The sequence below is a fragment of the Tamandua tetradactyla genome, chromosome 2 (assembly GCF_023851605.1).
Source record: "Tamandua tetradactyla isolate mTamTet1 chromosome 2, mTamTet1.pri, whole genome shotgun sequence".
Lineage (NCBI taxonomy): Eukaryota > Metazoa > Chordata > Mammalia > Pilosa > Myrmecophagidae > Tamandua > Tamandua tetradactyla.
In genome coordinates, this window is record NC_135328.1 from 189,730,271 (window position 1) to 189,753,857 (window position 23,587).

A 23,587-nucleotide genomic window follows, 5' to 3' on the forward strand; every position below is an offset into this window, starting at 1 on the left:
GCGTGTCAAACATATTCCCCCTGTCCTCCTTATGTATCAGCAGACTTATCTTTTCCTAATGATTAGGTCAATTACTCCTGCCAAGTTGTTCATGAAGTTTACTTATGCCCTTTTGATCCCAGATGTACCATCTTCGTTTAATGATGGATTACAGCTGGGCTCACCTGATGTTGTAACGTGATGGCTTTGATAGAACCCAATTCATATTTGGAAGTTTAAGCCACTTGGTCATTTGAAGTCCTGTGATCAGACACTCTGTTTCTACCAGGATGCTATGGCCTTGTTTCAGAATTCAGGGGGTCTGTGTTGCAATTCTCCCATTGGTCACTGCCAGAAGTTCCATGTTTCATTGTTCTCTGCCATTGACACCACTAGTAACATGCAATCAGCTGGGTCACATGACCTAAGTGGAAGGATGCTTATACTGCAACCTGAAGTTGTTAGCCGACTTCCATATGTCAATAGATGAGACTATTTATATATATAAAATGAAAATTGCAAGGTTTAGTTTATTACTACTTAAATATATACTGGTCAGGCACAAGTTCTCTAAGCAGAGCAATCTTAAACAGAGTTAATCTAAAACAGAGTGTTAAGAAAGCATGAAATTCAGAGATTGGTGAGTTTTCAAAGGTATAAGTGGGTTGACACAATCTTTAGAAGTACGGTTACTTGGGTGAGACTGTTCATTGGTTAGTATTCAGAAGGATATTCATTAAGATGCATCAAATCTTGACTGGCTGACTTTCAGAAACCAGCTCCTGGTTTCTGAATGGTTGACTTGCAAAAGCATGTTCACTGATGTGAGTTGTTGCCGATTGGTTTAAAAGGGTTTAAAACAGATTCTGGTGACTGTTTGTTACCACGGGTGTAGAAGTGTCTTTTATTGATTTCATAGGTTTAAAAAGGAGTCCAGTTTGATACTGTGGCTTCAGAACAATCTGTCTCTTCATAAAAATATGGAAACTTTTAAAGTCTCAATTCTTTTACAGGCTTCACTTATCTAAAACTACAAAAGAAACCAGCAAGAATTATTCAGATATTTACCATTGTTGTTTCTTTGAAGATGAAGCTTTATTTGCAAAGGACTGATTTTTTTTCACGTTAATCAACATGATTTAATCCATGTAAATGAATTTAAAACTCTAGACAATAAATATCAAGAATAACTGTAAATATTATGAGTTTGGAAAGCACTATGGAAATACGACCCAAGATTTCTCAGTCCTAATCAAGAAAACATGTTTAAACAATAACTTGGGTCTACCAGATTTGCTATTCTTTTAGTTTAGGTGTATGTAGATTGTTCCATTTCGCCTGTAGTATTAACCTACGTGCAATTTGAAATGTTAGCAGTGGCCTAGATTCTCCCTTCATTGCCCAAAAGAAAATCTAATGCTGTTTTGTTATTTATCTAGGAATGTAAACAGATTTGCTGCACACTGAAGGTATGAAAGGCCATGTTTCTTCATCTAAGCATTGTCTACACAGTATTGTTAACTTATGGATATTAACTACTTAATACATTGATAAATATCCTCAATTTATATTTATCTTTGAACATTATAATGACATGTGATTTTATGTAGTCAAAACTATTGGCCTTTTCCTCCACTGCTTCTGTCAGAGACATATGTGCCTTCCAAAGATTATGGAAATAGTCTTTGTTTTCTTCCATTTTTTTTACATGGCCAGGCACTGGAAATTGAACCCGGGTCTGCCGTATCCCATATGGCAGATGAGAACTCTGTCACTGTGCCACCATCACCCACCCTTTTTCCATTTTTTTAAAAACATTTTTTATTTTGAAATATCACATTTATGCAAAAGAGCAATAAATTTCGAAGTATGTTGTAACAAGTAATTACAGAACAGATTTCAGAGTTTGGTACGTGTGCTGGTTTGAAAATATTATGTACCCCAGAAAAACCATGTTTTAATCCTGATTCAATCTTGTGGGGGCAACCTTTTCTTTTAATTCTAATTTAAGACTGTAGGATGGAAAGTTTTGATTAGCTTATCTCCATGGAAACGAGACACACCAATTGTGGGTGTGACCTTTTGATTAGATGGAGATGTGATTCCACCCATTCCAGGTGGGTCTTGATTAGTTTACTAGAGCTTTAAAAGGGGAAATATTTTGGAAAAATCTCAGAAATGACAGAGCCAACAGAAACTGCAGAGCAGAACTGACACAGAAGCCAACACTTGGAGAACAGAGACATGGATGTTTGTAGATGCTTGGGGCCTAGAGACGTTGCCATGAGATGTTAAGCAAGCCAGAAGCTGGAGAGAGCCAAGGGAAGCCAAGAAATGTAAGCCAGCCCCAGAGAAGCAAAGTGAGGAAACCCCACAGGAATAGAGGCTGTAAGCAACAGAGCCCAGGAGCAAAGGAACAGAAGATGCCACTTGACTTCCCAGTTGACAGAGCTGTTCCAGACCCATTGGCCTTTCTTGAATTAAGTCATTTTTTACTGGATGCCTTAGTTTGGACATTTTTATAGGTTCAGAATTGTAATCCTTGCAATTTATTATATTCCCTTTAGAAAAGCTGTTCCAATTCAGGTATATTGCATCCCAGCAGCTTGCAAACTAAAACAGTTCCACAATTTAAGGTTTTCCTTCTAGCTGCTCCAAGACACTAGAGACACTAAAGAAGCATCAGTATAATGATTCAGCAGTCATATTAATTTGTTAAATAGTATCTTCTCTTTTATGATTCCTCCTTCTCTTGTGATTGTCCCAGTTGTGTGTGTGTGTTTTTTTTTTTTTGCTGTTTGTTTGTTTGTTTTACATGGGCAGGCTCCAGGAACTGAACCCAGGTGTTTCTGGCATGACAGACGAGAATTCTGCCACTGAGCCCCCATTGTGCTGCCCAGTTCTCCAAGTCTTTGGGGTATTTGGACTATGCCCATTCTAACTTTTTCATGTTGGAAAGGGGTGGTGACAAAATGGGATAGGGGGATAGAACTAGTTGATGTTCTTGGATAGGATGGCCCCTCTGCATTTCACGACTTATCTGGCCTAGAAATCATCTGGAGGCTGTCAGTTTCTGGCAAGTAATCTTAGTACATGAAACTTTTGTAGACTGTCAGAGCTCTAGGTATTCTTTAGGGTTACAGGAATGGTTTTGGTTGGGGGTTGGCAAACTGTAGTAATTAGCAATATCTAGCTGAAGCTTGTGTAAAAGTAGCCTCCAGAATAACCTCTTAATTCTAATTGACTTCTCTTAGCCACTGAGACCTTATTTTATTACATTTCTTTTTCCCCTTTTGGTCCATCCCCTGGTGCCAGGGCCAGGCTCATCCCTGGGAGTCGTGTCCCACGTTGCCATGGAGGCTTTCACCCCTGGATGTCATGTAGGGGGGAGGACAATGATTTTACATGCAGAATTGGGCTTAAAGCGAGAGAAAGGCCGCATCTGAGCAACTAATGAGGTTTTCTAGAAGTAACTCCTAGGAAAAACTATAGGTAGACTTAGCTTCTCTGCTACACAAATAAGCTTCATAACAGCAAGCCTCAAAATCAAAGGCTTGGCCTATTAATTTGGGAGTCCCTAATATTTGAGACAGTATCAGGGGTTTCCCAGCTGGTAAAGTTTAATAGTTCCATACTTTTTCTCCAGTCCCTGAAGGGACTTTGCCAACACTTTTGAATTATCTGCCCGACATACTCTGGGATGTATCTGGGTATTGCATTAAGTTCTACAAAACTAAAGCTCTTATTCCCATTCTGGGCTCCATGTGTTTGGGTTGTTTAAATGTGCTGTCCAGACAGATTGAATTAGATAATGTGCTGCAGAAGTTTTGGACAAAATAAACTTCTCTTCCTTTGGTCTTATACGGTAGGTAAAGTTCTAAAATACAGACAATGTCATCTTTTACCCTGTATTCTGATTTAACTTAGTCCTGACCAGATCAGCTTCGTTCTTACCTCTAATTGAAGCCTGATCTCTTTTTCGGTTTCTTTAACAGTTGTTTTACGTAGTAGTGCTGACTTTCAGAGCACAGAACTGCAACTCTGAGATTTAGGTGTCACACAGGTACCCAAGTACCAGCTTATACATATATAGCACAGCCTCTCCAAATTTAGAAATAACATTTACAGCTCCAGACTAAATGTGACTGCTATAAGAGTGCACAATCTAGGTCCCAATTTTCTTATAAGTATTTTCTAAAAGAGATCATACACTATTTGTTCCTTTGTTTCTGGCTTATTTCACACCATATAATGTCCCCAAGGTTCATTCACCTCGTTGCATACCTCACAACTTCATTCCTTTCCGAAGCTGCAAAATATTCCATCACACGTATATACCACAGTTTTGCCATTCTACTTCTCAATGTATCCTTCAGTTACCTCCATCTATTGGGCATCACGGATAATGTCCAAAGTAAACAATCCATGTCTCACTGTATCCTCACTTAGTTGTGCAATCATCAACAATCTCAATTTTAGACAATTTTCATTGTTCCAGAGAGAAAAATAACAGATAAACACACCCTCACTGTTCTGGTTTCCAAGCTGCCAGAATGCGATATACCAGAAACAGAATGACTTTTAAAAAAGGAATTTATTAAGCTGCAAGTTTACAGTTCTAAGGCTGTGAAAATGTCCAAATTAAGATACCAACAAGAGGTTACTTTCACTCAAGAAAGGTCGATTAAATTCAGGGTTTCTCTCTCAGCTGGGAGGGCACATGGCAAAGTCTGCTAGCTTTCTCTCCTGGCTTCTTGTTTCATGAAGCTCCCCTGGGGATATTTTCTTTTTTCATTTTCAAAGGTCTCTGGCTGCATGACTCTCAAGCCTTTTCCAAAACGGTTCCCTCTTAAAGAGCTCTAGCAAGCAACTTCACCTTGAATGGGTGGAGACACATTTCCATGAGACCCATCTAATAAAAAATTACCACTCAAAATTGGGTGAGTCACATCTCCATGGGTACAATAAAAAAGCTCCCACCCAGCATACTGAATGAGGATTAAAGGACATGGGTTTTCTGGGGTACACCACGGATTAAAACCAGCACTCACCAAACAGAAAGTCCAAACCTCCCCTTAACTCCTGTCCTTCTCCACCCCCCACCCCACCCCCACCCCGACCCCCAACCCTCCCACCCACGCCCCCGGACCCCCCCCACCCCCCCACCCCACCCCACCTCACCCCACCTCACCCCAACTATTTACCCCTTGTATTGCTGTAGTACTGTTGATGTCTTCCTGTTAAATATAGGCCATACTTGCAATAGTGGTTTTCCCCCATAACCTTTTATTATTGACTCTTTGTACAAAATTCATACTTTTGAGGTACTTCATACAAGAACTCATTTATATTTGCAGTGTTTCTGCAATGGTTTTTATTAATTTAGTCTTAATGCTTAGATCTTTAATTGAACTATAAAGTATTTTTGTGGAGAATGTAAGTAGGCCTTTTCTCACTCTATTTCTCTTCAATACAGCTTGCAAGGGAAGGGATTTCCAGAGATTTTACTGAGCCCCAAAAGTAAATGGCCCTACCCCTTTTCGAAACCCACCACGAGTTCAGCATTTTACCTATGGTGAGTGATTTCATCCTCAAGTGAGTCTTAAAATTCCTAATTTATAGAAAAGAGTCTGGTAAGAGACATCTATTCCTTGCACCGGCAAAGGACACGAATTCGTAAACCCACCACAGCTCAGAGTTACTCTTAACGCAACGCCCACTTTACAACCTCTCGCGACAGTTGTACGTCATCCGAGAGCGCCCGTAGCTGGGCTCTTGTCGCGGCCTGTGTCTTGCTGTCTCACCGGAGAGGGGAAGAAGCCCGCGAGCCCCGCGCTCTGTTGAACCTGTAGCTCTTGGCCTTTCGCCACCATGGAGTACCTTATCGGGATCCAGGGCCCCGACTATGTCCTGGTTGCTTCCGACCGGGTGGCGGCCAGCAATATTGTCCAGATGAAGGACGGTGAGAGGAAGCAGGGGAGGCCTGGCCGGGCCAGAGTGTAGGAGCTGCGGGTGGGAGTCCGTCGGGGATTGGGGTACGTGTACTAGGAAGGTCAGGGAGGTGGGGCTAGTCCTGCCTGCACTTCCTTATCTTTTAGAACTGTGGAGATGGGTAAACAAGCCTTGGGGTTTTCATTCGCTCCTCCTGCTTTGTGCACTGGCCTTCCCTAAAGGCTTGTTAAGCGAGAGTTTCCTAAGGGAATTCCGTTTATAAGTGTTTAAGCGTCTGCCGGGCACCGGACTTCCTTGAGCCCCTAATTGCTGATAAAGTTCCTATTGTCGCTACTCAGGAGGTTAATTTGCAGGCAGCATAAGGTGGAATGCTGGGGACATTGACACTGTGGGGTCTAGAAGTTTGGCATTTCCCTACTGCTGCCTGTATCTTCCCGTGACTCAGCTCTGATGCTCCTTTTCTAGTTTTGAGGACCCTGGCACTTAATATATCCTTATAGTTAAGTAATTAGTGGATTTAGGAGACTCGAATCCAGCCCCATCATATATTTGCTTTGTGACTTTGTACGAGTTGCTTCGCAGTACCCAGATATTTTCTTCCTCAGTAAAATTAAGTAATACCAATCTCACAGGTTGTTGTGAGGACTGAGTCAGTGAGATAGGTTTATGTGCAAATGTCTAGCACAGTGACAAATACTTAGGAGTAATAGTACTAAACACATTATATACCAGGTATTTTAAACGATTTACATTAATTCATTTAGCTCTTTGCCGCAGGTACTATTAGGTCTCCATTTTACAAATGTTAGTTCTGAGGCACAGAAGAAATTTGCCCAAGGTCACAAGTGGCAGAACCCAGGTTCAAACCTGTGCTATCTGACTTCAGACATTTTGCTTGTAACTATGTATCATACTTTCTCTCTATAGTAAGTACTCAATAAATAATTTAAAAAATATTTTAATTGTTGATCCGTGAAATCGTGTTTTCATGATTGATCATAGAAATGGGTACTGTTGAAAAATTATCATGCTTGGTCTTAGAGATGGTTTAATGCGCTTTTTTAAAAAATTGTGGTAAATAACTTATAAACAAAAACAATGAATTTCAGAGTACATTGTAACAAACAGTTATACAACAGATTTCAGAGTTTGGTGTGGGTTACAGTTGGTTTAATGCTCTTTTGACAAATAAATTTTGAGCATCTGTATGTATGGCTGTTAACAGTGCTAGGTATTGAGGGATGCAAAGAAGAATAAGATGTGGCCCCTACCTTAAAAGATATTTTATATATATATATATATTTTTTTTTTTTTTTTTTCATGGGCAGGCTCTGGGAAACAAACCGGGATCTCTGGCATGGCAGGCGAGAATTCTGCCACTGAGCCATCATTGCACCACCCAAGATACTATAATTTGATAAGGGATTTAAATATGTTTTCAAATAATTATAACGCAGTCTAGAAAGTCATGTGTCATGTGAAAAGTATATTCAAATTTCTCAGGTAATCCAGAGGAAGAAGAGAGTCTTTCTGGTTGTAGAGATTAGGGAAAGTTTTCAGGGCAGATGACAGTTCATCTTGGGTTTGAGGAAAGAAGCATTACTAAATCTGGAGTTTCCTGAAGTGCGTGAACAAAGGCAAGAAGTGTCCATTGTTGCTGCTGCAGACATCTGATTGTCAGGCTCTCATCACCTGGGGAGATGGAAAGCCCTCTGAGAGGCTTTGCTTGTGTTTGCTTCTTTCTGAACATAGAGAGAGGATCCCAAAAGTAGTTTGTTAAAGTATCTATGTTGTGGATTGATCCTCAAGAAATTACTTCATGAAATTCCAAGATTAGTTTGTAGAAGTTTTGTTTATAAACTAGTTTTTCCAAAGAAGTGAATATTTGTTTGAGAGTAAATTTGTCTGTTATTTTTAATGCTAAGGCTTTTGACAATCGAATGATTTTAGCAGGATGATGTGTCTAGGTAGAGCAATAACCAAATCAGTACCTTTACAAGTTTGTTATAATAATGTGTGTACAATCACTTTGAAAAGCAAAACGTGCTTGAAGACTACTTATGTACACAGTACTTTTAGGTGTTGTAAGGGATGCAGTGTATGAGATATCTGCAGGGGTTCAAGGCATGACACAAAGCAATAAATACTGCACCATGATTACATATGGTAAAAGACATATTAGTCATAGTAGGTTAGTTTTTAATATATATATTTTTTTAGTAGAAAATATAGAGTTCCCATATACCCCTCCATTATTAACGCAACATATTTATAACCTGAAATTTCCCCCTTTTAACCACATTCAATTATACAATTCAGAGGTGTCAATCACATTCATAGTATTGTGCTACTAGCACCACAATCATTACCAAAACCTTTCCATCACCCCAAACAAATTCTGCACAATTCCCTATTCCCTACCTCTACCCTGGCCATTGGTAACCTGTATTCTATTTTCTGACTCTGAATTTGCTTTTTCTAATTATTTCATAATCAGCGAGATCATACAATATTTGTCCTTTTGTGTCTGGTTTATTTCACTCAACCTGATGTTTTCAAGTTTCATCCATTTTATCAGGTCAGAACTTCATTCCTTTTTTTTTTCCCGCTAAATAGTATTCCATTGTATGTATATATCTCATTTTATTTATCTGTTCATTGATTCATGGACACTGGGTTGCTTCCATCTTTTGGCAATAGAGAATAATGCTGGTATGAACATCTCTGTGCAAATGTCTGTCTGAGGCCCTGCTTCAGCTCATTTAGGTGTATACCTAGAAGTGGGATTGCTGGGTCATATGGCAGTTCTGTAGTTAACTTTCTGAGGAACTGCCAAATTGTTTTCCACAGCAGCTATATCATTTTACATTCCCACTAGCAATGAGTGAGTGTTCCTATTTCTCCACATCCTCTCCAACACTTGTAATATTCCATTTTAAAAATAGTAGCCATTCTGCAGATAGTAACTCTTTGTGGTTTTGATTTGCATTTCCTTAATGGCTAATGATGTTGAACATCCTTTATATGCTTTTTGGCCATTTCTCTGTCTTCTTTGGAGAAATGTTTATTCAAGTCTTTTGCCCATTTTTTTTTAGTGATTTTTTAAGTTAATTTTTTAATTTTTAAAAAATGTAACAACAAACACACACATTCTTAACTTATGATCATTCCGTTCTACATATATAATCAGTAATTCACAATATCATCACATAGTTGCATATTCATCATCATGATCATTTCTTAGATCATCATTCAGAAAAAGAAATAAAAAGACAACAGAAAAAAATTCATGCATAACATACCCCTTATCCCCCCTTTCATTGATCACTAGCATTTCAATCTAAATTTATTTTAACATTTGTTCCCCTATTATTTATTTTTATTCCATATGTTTTACACGTCTGTTGATAAAGTAGATAAAAGGAGCATCAGATAACAAGGTTTTCACAATTACACAGTCACATTGTGAATGCTGTATCATTGTACAATCATCTTCAAGAAACATGACTACTGGAACACAGCTCTACATTTTCAGGCAGTTCCCTCCAGCCTTTCCATTACATCTTGACTAACAAGGTGATATCTATTTAATGTGTAAGAATAACCTCCAGGATAACCTCTCGACTCTGTTTGGAATCTCTCAGCCATTGACACTTTATTTTGTCTCATTTCGCTCTTCCCCCTTTTGGTTGAGAAGGTTTTCTCAATCCTTCCAGTGATACTGAGTCTAGGATTTCTGTCCCATCTTGCCAGGAAGATCCACACCCCTGGGAGCCATGTCCCACGTAGACAGGGGGAGGTTTTACCCATTTTTTAAATTGAGTTGTTGGCTTTTTTGCGATTGAAGGACTTCTTTAAATATTCTGAATAGTAAACCCTTATTGGATATATGGTTTCCAAATATTTTCTCCTGTTCTGTAGGTTGTTTTTTTTGTTTGTTTGTTTGTTTTTTTTTTTTACTTTTATGATAAAATCCTTTGATACATAAAAGTTCTTTAGTTTTGATGAGGTCCCATTTATCTGTTTTTTCTTTTTGGTGCTTATGCTTTTGGTATAAAGTCTAATTAGGTTAGATTTTAAATTAATGATTTCAGCAGTAAATCCCAAAAGTATTTGGGAATATTCAGGGAAAGGAAAGATCATTGTGTTATGGAGAAAAGAATTTAAATTAGTTCTTGAAAAATGGTTGAAAATACTTATACTCAGCTTTCTCTAGTTATCCCTGTAATCTTTTCTGGCATAAATTTTTTTTTTTTTTTTTTTTTTTTATGTGGACAGGCATCAGAATTGAATCCAGGTCTCTGGCATGGCAGGCGAGAACTCTGCCACTGTACCACCATCACCTACCCTGGCATAAATTTTTAAGATAGAGCTTTGGAATTACATGAGGACTCTTTCTCCCACATTTCATTTCATGAAAGAACTTATGCAGGGTAGGCAAGAATGCTGAAAATGAGTCCCATTTTGGGACTCATTTGCTCCAACTATAAAATGAAAATAATACTTGGAATCAGTTTGTCTTGTAAGATGTTTTGGTACTATAGAGAAGACTGTTCCCAAAGATTGCTTGCTTATTTAAGTGGTACAACTCTTGATTTGGTTATGTGTTTTATCTCATATCTCTTGCCTCCTGGCTTGTATAGAATTGCTTTTAAATTATTCAGAGTACTCCAACCCGCACAGAACTTTCTGTTCTCTGAATTCCTATAACACATATAATCTCAACTACATTGTGTAACAGTGAGTATAGTAATATACCTGTATAAGAATTATTACTGTTTTCCTCACTTGTGAATTAGGCAGGGGTTAGTGATATGACTGTTTTACATGTTAGGACATAGACTTAAAGATAGCAAGTAATTTGTCTTAAGTTTGGAATGCTGAGCTCAGATTATAACCAAGGTCTTTGGGGTCCAGATGGCTTCTCAAAGCTTTACATGCGCGTGTTCATTTTTTTATCCTTTTGTTTCATGTTTGTGGATCTTGTACATTCCTTATAGAGGACCAGAACTTCCCTAGAGCTACACAGGCTGTTTCCTGTACAACTCAGGAAAGCTATTAGCATTTCCCCTACTACTTGCTGTTTATACAATAGATGCTTAAAAAACACTTTTGGTCTTTTATTTGTCTCATTTGAAATTAAGCAGTTTCTGATATTTTAGCCTTTCTTCTAAATGTGACATAAATCTTTTGTAAATAGTTTTCTCCCTCAAAAAAGGAACAGATTTTTAAAAATAATGCAATTTGTTAAATATTTTCTTGCAAAAATGATGGTGTATTAAATATCAAAAATATTAGAAGTACTGGTGTTCTAGTTTGTAAGCTGCTGAAATGCAATATATCTGAAACAGAATGGCTTTTTTTGTTTTACATGGGCAGGCACCGGATATTGAACCCTAGTCTCTGTCATGGCAGGCTTGAAAATTCTGCCTGCTGAGCTGCCACGGCCCGCCCCAGAATGGCTTTTAAAAGGGGGAATTCTTAAGTTGCAAGTTTTCAGTTCTAAGGCTGTGAAAATGTCCAAATTAAGGCATTCAGGGAAAGATACTTTGGTTTAAGAAGGCCGGTGATGTTCTGCTGTAAAGGCACATGGTGACGTCTGCTAGCTCTCTCTGCAGGAATCTTCAACGGCTTCCTCGGGGTTCTGTCCATTCTGTTCGCTGTGTTAGTTCTGGTGGCTCTAAAGCTTTTTCCAAAATGGTTCCCTGTTAAAGGGTTCCAGTAAGCAACCCCACCTTGAGTGGTTGGAGACACATCTCCATGGAAACCATCTAATCAAAAGTTACCACCTATAATTGGGTGGGTCACATCTTCAGGGAAACAATAAAAAAAACTTTCATCCAGCAATATTAAATGAGAATGAAAGATTTTGGCTTTTCTGGAGTACCCAACAGATTCAAACTGACACAGCTGGTGAGCAAAAAGAAGAAAAATACTCTCATCACTAGCAAACAAGAACTTAGAGCATACCCTTCTAGTCCTTTTTCTATGCATAGTACTGTAAGTGATTTTTCCTTTTATAACCAAGTTTACAAACTAATAGTCTTTAAATCTTTTGTAGCTTATGTAATGAATAAAAATTTGTCTAGGTGTTTTTAAGGCAGTTTGAGTTTACCTACAGATATATTTTGTGTGTTTTTCCCGCAAGCCTAACTAGCCCTATTACTGGCATCTACAACTCTCAAACATTTGTAAAATATTTGACAGTAGTATTCTGTTCTTTAAATCCTGTTAAGGGATTTTGATATTTCAGAAGCTTTCAAAATGTCTCCCAGGGAAGATTATTCAGCACTATTTGAAAGATAAAAAGTGAAAGTGAGAGTACGATAGGGAGCTTTAGGCTTTTTCTGAAGCTATAGACTGAATATGAAGTTTTCTTCCTCAGGCACTAATTGCTGTCTGAATATTTGTTTATAGATCTAATCTTAATGAATCTGGTTCAGTTAGATAAAACTAGAGTATTAGGATTTGGGGGAGATATTTTTAAATAGCTTATTGTTTGAATATTTGTTAGAATTTTCACTTTGGAACTGGGAATGGTTTACTTTTAAGGTGATTTATATTCTTGGTTGAGTTTCTGTTCTTTGGTGTGATGCCTTTTTTTTTTTTTCGTGGGCAGACACTGGGAAACAAACCCGGGTCTCTGGCGTGGCAGGCGAGAAGTCTGCCTGCCGAGCCACTGTGGCCCGCCCTTGTGATGTCTTCTTAATTTTAATTATAGCACCAGTCCTTTTCATACTGGTTTGTGTGTGTATAAATATAACATTTTTATTTTTAAAGACATATAAGGCTTTGTTATCATGAGCCTAAAGATAATCACCATTGGCTTGATTTTTTTTTTAATTATTTTTATTGATAAGTCTTAACTTAGAAACATTCCATTCATGGTGTACAAATACTGGCTTACAACATCATCACATAGTTGTGCATTCATCACCATGATCCTTTTTCAGAACATTTGCATCACTCCAGAAAAAGAAATAAAAAGAAAAAAACAACTCATACATATCATACCCTTTACCCCTCCCTTTCATTGACTGCTAGTATTTCTATCTACCCAATTTACCTTAACCTTTGTCCCCCCCTACTATTTGTTCATTCTCCATCTATATTTTTCTCACCCGTCCATACCCTAGATAAAGGGAGCATGAGACACAAGGTTTCACAATCACACATTCACATTGTAAAAGCCATATCATTATACAATCGTCTTCAAGAATTAAGGTTACTGGAACACAAATCAGCAGTTTCAGGTACTTCCTTCTAGCCACTCTAACACACCATAATCCAGAAAGAGTTATCTATATAATATGTTAAGAATAACCTCCAAGATAACCTCTCGACTGTTTGAAATCTCTCAGTTGCTGAAACTTTATTTTATTTATTTATTTATTTATTTTGGCATGGGCAGGCCACGGGAATCAAACCTGGGTCTTCGGCATGGCAGGCAAGAACTCTGCCACTGAGCAACTGTTGCTTGCCCTGAGACTTTATTTTGTCTTATTTCTCTCTTCCGCCTTTTGGCCAAGAAAGCTCTCTCAATCCCTTGATGCTGGGACCCGGCTTATCCCGGAATTTCTGTTCCACGTGGCCAGGGAGAGTTACACCCCTGGGAGTCATGTCCCATGTGGTGGTGGGAGGGTGGTGAGCTCACCTACTGCATTGCCAAAGAGAGAGGCCACATATCTGAGCAACAGAAGAGGTTCTTTGGGGGTTACTCTCTTTTTTTGTTTTTTTTTCCCTAATTCTATTTCTTTTTAACTTTTTTTTTTTTTTTTTTAAAGGAAAGACAGAGAGAAGGAAGGAAGGATAGAAGGAAGGAAGGAAGGAAGAAAGGGAAACATCTTTAAACATTTTCTTGTTTTATTGTATTTTGTTTTTCCATTTTTTGTTACATGGGCTGGGGCCGGGAATCGAACCGAGGTCCTCCGGCATAGCAGGCAAGCACTTTGCCCGCTGAGCCACCGCGGCCCGCCCTCTTTTTAACTTTTTTAATTGTATAATATAACATGTACAAAGCAAAGAAATAAAAAAGCAATAGTTTTCAAAGCACTCTTCAAAAAGTGGTTACAGGATAGATCCCAGAGTTTGTCATAGGCTACCAAAGGATCCTCTCAGATTTTTCCTTCTAGCTGCTCTAGAATATAAGAGGCTAGAGGGCCTAAATGCTTTTTTATCATCACAATTGACTTTTTTTCCTTCTTTTTTTTTCTGAGCAATTACGTACATATAAAAAGGCTATAAATTTCCAAACACAGCACCACAATTAGTTGTAGAACATATTTCAGACTTTGGCATGGGTTACAATTTCACAATTTTAGGTTTTTACTTTTAGCTACTCTAAAATACTGGAGACTTAAGGAGATATCAATTTAGTGATTCAGCATTCATATTCATTTGTTAAGTCCTATCTTCTGTGTATAATTCCATCATCACCTTTGATCTTTCCATCCCTCTCTTTAGGGTTGTTTGGGGTGGGCAATTCTAAATTTTTGATATTGGAAGGGTCTGTCACTAATATGGGGTAGGGAGGTGGAACTATCTGATGTTCTTGAGAGGCTGGGCTAGGTTTTAGGATTTATCTGGACTAGGGACCCATCTGGAGGTTGTAGGTTTCTGGCAACTTACTCTAGTGCCTAAAACCCTTGTAGAATCTTATAAATTGCCCTAAGGTGTTCTTTAGGATTGGCTGGAATGGGCCTGTTTGGGGGTTGGCAGATTATGATGGGTAGCAAGGTCTACCTAAAGCTTGCGTAAGAGCAACCTCCAGAGTAGCCTCTGGACTCTATTTGAACTCTCTCTGCCACTGATACTTTGTTAATTACACTTCTTTTTCCCCATTTGGTCAGGATGTAATTTTTGATCCCACAGTACCATGTCTGAATTCATCCCTGGGAGTCCTCTCCCACGTCACCAGGGAGACTTTCATCCTGGATGTCATGTCCCACGTAGTGGGGAGGGCAATGATTTTACTTGCGGAGTTGGGCTTAAAGAGACTGAGGCCACATCTGAGCAACAACAGAGGTCCTCCAGAAGTAACACTTAGGCATGCCTATAGGTAGTCTAAGCTTCTGTGCTTCTACGTTAAGTTTAAGCCTCATATTCAAGGGCATGGCCTATTGACTTGGGTGTCCCCAAAGTTTGACACAGTACCAGGGGATTCCCTGAAGGTAAGGTTTAATAGTTCCATAGTCTTTTCCCCCTCCCTCAGAGGACTTTGCCAATTCTTTTTGATTATCTGGTTAATATACTCTAGGATGTTTCCAGGCATTACAGTAATCTACATAGGATTAAAGAACCTCTTTCTCATTCTGTGCTCCCTGTGTTTCAGTTGTTCAAATAAGCTGCACAGATAAGTTGAATTAGATTATGCACTACAGAAAATTTCAGTTCCAGATCAAATAAATTTTTCCATTGGTCTCAAAGACTATGTGTGGTTCTAAAATATAGACACTGTCTTCCTTACCCCTATATTCTAAATTACTTTAACTCCAACCTGTTCGGCTTTGTTCTTATCTGTGAATATCAGATTATACACATAAAATAGCCTCTCAAAATCCAGAAATAATAATCACCGCTCTGGACTTAATGTGTCTGCTCTAAAAGCTTCCAGTCTAGGCCCCTGTTTTCTTATAAGCATTTTCTAAAGGTAACCATAGCATTGTTGTTTTTTTGTTTCTGGTTTATTTTGTCCCACATGTTCATTCACATCATTGCATGCCTCACGACATTGTTCTTTTATGTAGCAGCACAGCTACATAAGTATACATAAGTATACACCATCATTCGCCATTCATAAGTATACACCATCTTTCGCCATTCTACTTTGTCAGTGCATCCTTCAGGAACCTGCATTCATTGGGCATCATGTAGAGGGCCCAAAGTCCACGGTCCATCAGCATTCTCAGTTATGTTCCCAAGAGATGGAAAACCAAAAACATACCACCAAATAGGAAATCTAAACCTCCTCACTTAACTCTTGTCCCTCATCCCATTATTTACCTCTCAGTTGCTGTGGTAGTGCTGATGGTTTCCTTCTGAACATAGCTCATAGCAGGCAATAGCAGTTTTCCCTCTCAACCCTGTACACTTTTTGTACAAGAATCATATCTTTGAAGTAATTCTTACAAGAGCTCATTCATATTTCTAATGTGAGTCGGTGGGACATGTAGGTCTATACAACCCCTTTCAATCTTGTTCATCTTCAATATGGTAATATTACTTCTAGACCTACTAGAGAATCACTTCACTCCTATCTATTCCGTTACATTGGAATTCAACCTCATTAGCTAATGGTTCACCCATCTCTTGTTTCTATGTATCTTTAAGTCACCTGTATTCTGTATTATAAGTCTCTGATTATACCTTTATGCTGGTCATAAAAGTGGAATCGTACAGTGTCTGTCCTTTTGTGTCTGGCTAATTTCGCTCAGCATTATATCCTCAAGGCTCATCCATCTTGTCATGTGTTTCAGGACGTCATTTTGTCTTACTGCTGCATAATATTCCATTGTATGCATATACCATATTCTGTTGATCCACTCGTCTGTTGATGGGCAGTTGGTTTGTTTCCATCTTTTGGTGATTGTGAATAATGCTGCTATAAACATTGGTGTGCAAATGTCTGTTTGTGTCATTGCTTTCTGCTCTTCTGGGTATATACCAAGTAGTGCTGGGTATATACCAAGTAGTGCTATTACTGGGTCATAGGGCAGTTCGATATTTAGTTTCCTAAGGAACTGCCAAGTGGTGTTCTGGAGTGGCTGCACCATTGTACATTCCCACCAAAGCAGTGCATAAGTGTCCCAGTTTCTCCACATCCCCTCCAACATTTATAGTTTCCTGATTGTTTAATAGCAGCCATTCTTTTTTTTTTTTAAATTTAATTATAGAACTGTAGGTTTACAGAAGAACTGTGTAGAAAATACAGCATTCCATATTAACCATATACCCCCATTATTAACACTTTTGCATTAGTGTGATACCTTTGTTATAATTGTGCTATTAACCATAGTTTACATTAGGGTGATTTTCCCCCCATTATCATCCTATTATTAGCATTTTACATTATGTGAAAAATTCATTTTGAGTCATAAGAGGACATTTTTATGATTGTACTATTAACTACAGTTCATCGTTTAGAGTTCACTGTTGTACAGTCCTATGTTTTATCTTTTAATTTTTATTCTGGTAACAGATATACGTTAGTAACATTAAAATTTTAAGAGCTTTAAATTAAGTAATAAGCTTTTTTAAGAAACAGTTAAATGACAGATATTCATATTCAGGACAGCACATGTGTTTTCCTGACTCCTGGAGGGCAGCTCTGAGCAGCGTTGGTGGGAGTGTGGGTGGAAGTGGTTGTGCTGTTTGCCAGGACAACTGGCCAGCCTGCAGCCATTCTTATAGGTGTGAGGTGGTATCTCATTGTAGTCTTGATCTGCATTTCCCTTATAGCCAGTGAAAGTGAGCATCTCTTCATGTGCTTTTGAGCCATCGATATTTGCTCTTCAGAAAAATGCCTATTCATATCTTTAGCCCATTTTATTACTGGATTGTTTGTTCTTTTGTTGTTGAGTTGTATGATTTCTTTGTATATACAGGAAATCAAACCTTTGTCTGATATGTGATTTCCAAATATTTTCTCCCGTTGAGTTGGATGCCTCTTCATGTTTTTGAGAAAATCTTTTGAGGGCTAGAAGCATTTGATTTTGAGGAGTTCATTTATCTATTTTTTCTTTTGTTGCTTGTGCTTTGGGTGTAAAGTTTAGGAAACTGCTTGCTATTACTAGATCTTGAAGATGTTTCCCTACATTTTCTTCTAGAAGCTTTATGGTACTAGTTCTTATATTTAGGTGTTTGACCCATTTAGAGTTAATTTTTGTGTAGGGTGTAAGATAGGGGTCCTCTTTCATTCTCTTGGCTATTGATATTCACTTCTTCCATACCCAATTATTGAAAAGACTATTTTTTCCCAGTTGAGAGGATTTGGGGGCCTTGTCAAAAATCAGTTGACCATAGATTTGGAGGTCTACTTCTGCACTCTTGATTTGATTCCATTGGTCACTGCTTCTGTCTTTTTGCCAGTACAATGCTGTTTTGACCAGTGTGGCTTTATAATAGCTTTTTTTTTTTTTTTTTAATTTTATTTTTTTATTAACGGAAAGAAAAAAAACAGAAATTAACACAACATTTAGAAATCATACCATTCTACATATGCACTCAGTAATTCTTAACATCATCACATAGATGCATGATCATTGTTTCTTAGTACATTTGCATCGGTTTAGAGGAACTAGCAACACAACAGAAAAAGATATAAAATGTTAATATAAAGAAAAGAAATAAAAGTAGTAATAATAGTAAAAAACAACAACAACAAACAAACAAGCAAACAAAAACAAAAAAAACCCTATAGCTCAGATGCAGCTTCATTCAGTATTTTAACATGATTACTTTACAATTAGGTATTATTGTGCTGTCCATTTTTGAGTTTTTGTATCTAGTCCTTTTGCACAGTCTGTATCCCTTCAGCTTCAATTACCCATTGTCTTACCCTGTTTCTAACTCCTGCTGAACTCTGTTACCAATGACATATTTCAAGTTTATTCTCGAATGTCCGTTCACATCAGTGGGACCATACAGTATTTGTCCTTTAGTTTTTGGCTGGATTCACTCAGCATAATATTCTCTAGGTCCATCCATGTTATTACATGGTTCATAAGTTTATCTTGTCTTAAAGCTGCATAATATTCCATCGTATGTATATACCACAGTTTGTTTAGCCACTCTTCTGTTGATGGAGATTTTGGCTGTTTCCATCTCTTTGCAATTGTAAATAATGCTGCTATAAACATTGGTGTGCAAATGTCCGTTTGTGTCTTTGCCCTTAAGTCCTTTGAGTAGATACCTAGCAATGGTATTGCTGGGTCGTATGGCAATTCTATATTCAGCTTTTTGAGGAACCGCCAAACTGCCTTCCACAGTGGTTGCACCCTCTGACATTCCCACCAACAGTGGCTAAGTGTGCCTCTTTCTCCGCATCCTCTCCAGCACTTGTCATTTTCTGTTTTGTTGATAATGGCCATTCTGGTGGGTGTGAGATGATATCTCATTGTGGTTTTGATTTGCATTTCTCTAATGGCCAGGGACATTGAGCATCTCTTCATGTGCCTCTTGGCCATCCGTATTTCTTCTTCTGGTAGGTGTCTGTTTAAGTCTTTTTCCCATTTTGTAATTGGGTTGGCTATCTTTTTGTTGTTGAGTTGAACAATCTCTTTATAAATTCTGGATACTAGACCTTTATCTGATATGTCGTTTCCAAATATTGTCTCCCATTGTGTAGGCTGTCTTTCTACTTTCTTGATGACGTTCTTTGATGCACAAAAGTGTTTAATTTTGAGGAGCTCCCATTTATTTATTTCCTTCTTCAGTATTCTTGCTTTAGGTTTAAGGTCCATAAAACCACCTCCAGTTGTAAGATCCATAAGATATCTCCCAACATTTTCCTCTAATTGTTTTATGGTCTTAGACCTAATGTTTAGATCTTTGATCCATTTTGAGTTAACTTTTGTATAGGGTGTGAGAGATGGGTCTTCTTTCATTCTTTTGCATATGGATATCCAGTTCTCTAGGCACCATTTATTGAAGAGACTGTTCTGTCCCAGGTGAGTTGACTTGACTGCCTTATCAAAGATCAAATGTCCATAGATGAGAGGGTCTATATCTGAGCACTCTATTCGATTCCATTGGTCGATATATCTATCTTTATGCCAATACCATGCTGTTTTGACCACTGTGGCTTCATAATATGCCTTAAAGTCAGGCAGCGCGAGACCTCCAGCTTCGTTTTTTTTCCTCAAGATGTTTTTAGCAATTCGGGGCACCCTGCCCTTCCAGATAAATTTGCTTATTGGTTTTTCTATTTCTGAAAAATAAGTTGTTGGGATTTTGATTGGTATTGCATTGAATCTGTAAATCAATTTAGGTAGGATTGACATCTTGACTATATTTAGTCTTCCAATCCATGAACACGGTATGCCCTTCCATCTGTTTAGGTCTTCTGTGATTTCTTTTAACAGTTTTTTGTAGTTTTCTTTATATAGGTTTTTTGTCTCTTTGGTTAAATTTATTCCTAGGTATTTTATTCTTTTAGTTGCGATTGTAAATGGGATTCGTTTCTTCATTTCCGCCTCAGCTTGTTCATTACTAGTGTATAGAAAAGCTACAGATTTTTGAATGTTGATCTTGTAGCCTGCTACTTTGCTGTACTCATTTATTAGCTCTAGTAATTTTGTTGTGGATTTTTCTGGGTTTTCTACATATAGTATCATATCGTCTGCAAACAGTGATAGTTTTACTTCTTCCTTTCCAATTTTGATGCCTTGTATTTCTTTTTCTTGCCTAATTGCTCTGGCTAGAACTTCCAACACAATGTTGAATAATAGTGGTGATAGTGGACATCCTTGCCTTGTTCCTGATCTTAGGGGGAAAGTTTTCAATTTTTCCCCATTGAGGATGATATTAGCTGTGGGTTTTTCATATATTCCCTCTATCATTTTAAGGAAGTTCCCTTGTATTCCTATCTTTTGAAGTGTTTTCAACAGGAAAGGATGTTGAATCTTGTCAAATGCCTTCTCTGCATCAATTGAGATGATCATGTGATTTTTCTGCTTTGATTTGTTGATATGGTGTATTACATTAATTGATTTTCTTATGTTGAACCATCCTTGCATACCTGGGATGAATCCTACTTGGTCATGATGTATAATTCTTTTAATGTGTTGTTGGATACGATTTGCTAGAATTTTATTGAGGATTTTTGCATCTGTATTCATTAGAGAGATTGGTCTGTAGTTTTCTTTTTTTGTAATATCTTTGCCTGGTTTTGGTATGAGGGTGATGTTGGCTTCATAGAATGAATTAGGTAGTTTTCCCTCCACTTCGATTATGTTGAACAGTTTGAGGAGAGTAGGTACTAATTCTTTCTGAAATGTTTGATAGAATTCACATGTGAAGCCGTCTGGTCCTGGACTTTTCTTTTTAGGGAGCTTTTGAATAACTAATTCAATCTCTTTACTTGTGATTGGTTTGTTGAGGTCGTCTATGTCTTCTTGAGTCAAAGTTGGTTGTTCATGTCTTTCCAGGAACCTGTCCATTTCTTCTAAATTGTTGTATTTATTAGCGTAAAGTTGTTCATAGTATCCTGTTATTACCTCCTTTATTTCTGTGAGGTCAGTAGTTATGTCTCCTCTTTCATTTCTAATCTTATTTATTTGCATCCTCTCTCTTCTTCTTTTTGTCAATCTTGCTAAGGGCCCATCAATCTTGTTGATTTTCTCATAGAACCAACTTCTGGTCTTATTGATTTTCTCTATTGTTTTCATGTTTTCAATTTCATTTATTTCTGCTCTAATCTTTGTTATTTCTTTCCTTTTGCTTGCTTTGGGATTAGTTTGCTGTTCTTTCTCCAGTTCTTCCAAGTGGACAGTTAATTCCTGAATTTTTGCCTTTTCTTCTTTTCTGATAAAGGCATTTAGGGCAATAAATTTCCCTCTTAGCACTGCCTTTGCTGCGTCCCATAAGTTTTGATATGTTGTGTCTTCATTTTCATTTGCCTCTAGGTATTTACTAATTTCTCTTGCAATTTCTTCTTTGACCCACTCGTTGTTTAAGAGTGTGTTGTTGAGCCTCCATGTATTTATGAATTTTCTGGCACTCCGCCTATTATTGATTTCCAACTTCATTCCTTTATGATCTGAGAAAGTGTTGTGTATGATTTCAATCTTTTTAAATTTGTTAAGAAGAAATTTGTTTAATTTCTTCTGTCTTTCTACACTTTTCTCCATGTCTCTCTCTTCTGTCTTTTCGGTTCTGACTCTAGTGCTTCCTTTAGTATTTCTTGCAGAGCTGGTCTCTTGGTCACAAATTCTCTTAGTGACTTTTTGTCTGAGAATGTTTTAATTTCTCCCTCATTTTTGAAGGACAATTTTGCTGGATATAGGAGTCTTGGCTGGCAGTTTTTCTCTTTTAGTAACTTAAATATATCATCCCACTGTGACCCAGCATATGGTCTATCTTTGAGAATGATCCATGAGCACTTGAAAAAAAGGTGTATCCTGCTGTTGTGGGATGTAATGTCCTATAAATGTCTGTTAAGTCAAGCTCATTTATAGTAATATTCAGGTTCTCTATTTCTTTATTGATCCTCTGTCTAGATGTTCTGTCCATTGATGAGAGTGGGGAATTGAAGTCTCCAACTATTATGGTATATATGTCTATTTCCCTTTTCAGTGTTTGCAGTGTATTCCTCACGTATTTTGGGGCATTCTGGTTTGGTGCGTAAATATTTATGATTGTTATGTCTTCTTGCTTAATTGTTCCTTTTAATAGTATATAGTGTCCTTCTTTTTCTCTTTTAACTGTTTTACATTTGAAGTCTAACTTGTTGGATATTAGTATAGCCACTCCTGCTCTTTTCTGGTTGTTATTTGCATGAAATATCTTTTCCCAACCTTTCACTTTCAACCTATATTTATCTTTGGGTCTAAGATGTGTTTCCTGTAGACAGCATATAGAAGGATCCTGTTTTTTAATCCATTCTGCCAGTCTATGTCTTTTAATTGGGGAATTCAGTCCATTGACATTTAGAGTTATTACTGTTTGGATAATATTTTCCTCTACCATTTTGCCTTTTGTATTATATATATCATATCTGACTTTCCTTCTTTCTACACTTTTCTCCATGTCTCTCTCTTCTGTCTTTTTGTATCTGACTCTAGTGCTTCCTTTAGTATTTCTTGCAGAGCTGGTCTCTTGGTCACAAATTCTCTCAGTGACTTTTTGTCTGAGAATGTTTTAATTTCTCCCTCATTTTTGAAGGACAATTTTGCTGGATATAGGAGTCTTGGCTGGCAGTTTTTCTCTTTTAGTAACTTAAATATATCATCCCACTGTCTTCTAGCTTCCATGGTTTCTGCTGAGAAATCTACACATAGTCTTATTGGGTTTCCCTTGTATGTGACGGATTGTTTTTCTCTCGCTGCTTTCAAGATCCTCTCTTTCTCTTTGACCTCTGACATTCTAACTAGTAAGTGTCTTGGGGAACGCCTATTTGTGTCTAATCTCTTTGGGGTGCGCTGCACTTCTTGGATCTGTAATTTTAGGTCTTTCATAAGAGTTGGGAAATTTTCAGTGATAATTTCTTCCATTAGTTTTTCTCCTCCTTTTCCCTTCTCTTCTCCTTCTGGGATACCCACTACACGTATATTTGTACGGTTCACATTGTCCTTGAGTTCCCTGATACCTTGTTCAAATTTTTCCATTCTTTTCCGGATAGTTTCTGTTTCTTTTGGAATTCAGATGTTTCATCCTCCAAATCACTAATTCTATCTTCTGTTTCTTTAAATCTGTCGTTGTAGGTATCCATTGTTTTTTCCATCTTTTCTACTTTATCTTTCACTTCCATAAGTTCTGTGATTTGTTTTTTCAGTTTTTCTATTTCTTCTTTATGTTCAGCCCATGTCTTCTTCATGTCCTCCCTCAATTTATCGATTTCGTTTTTGAAGAGGTTTTCCATTTCTGTTCGTATATTCAGCATTAGTTGTTTCAGCTCCTGTATCTCATTTGAACTATTGGTTTCTTCGTTTGACTGGGC

General features: G+C 37.6%; 1 protein-coding gene and 2 long non-coding RNA genes across 3 annotated transcripts in view; 2 read left to right on the top strand and 1 right to left on the bottom strand.

The window, feature by feature from the left end:
* Window positions 1-369: 369 nt before the first annotated feature.
* On the top strand, window positions 370-5,554 carry LOC143674518 (uncharacterized). Its single transcript, XR_013171094.1, has 3 exons — window positions 370-619; window positions 1,419-1,448; window positions 5,456-5,554. It is a non-coding gene; the product is annotated as an uncharacterized LOC143674518 (long non-coding RNA).
* LOC143674519 (uncharacterized) lies at window positions 4,555-5,707 on the bottom strand. The gene is made up of 2 exons (XR_013171095.1): window positions 5,550-5,707; window positions 4,555-4,855 (listed from the first exon to the last, which is right to left on the bottom strand). It is a non-coding gene; the product is annotated as an uncharacterized LOC143674519 (long non-coding RNA).
* A 17-nt stretch (window positions 5,708-5,724) lies between these two features.
* Window positions 5,725-23,587, top strand: part of PSMB2 (proteasome 20S subunit beta 2) — a 52,031-nt gene continuing 34,168 nt past the window's right edge. Inside the window, exon 1 of the mRNA XM_077150325.1 lies at window positions 5,725-5,941. Coding sequence (XP_077006440.1) covers window positions 5,851-5,941 — 91 coding nt within the window. The 5' untranslated portion in view covers window positions 5,725-5,850. The remainder of the gene's footprint in view (window positions 5,942-23,587) is intronic.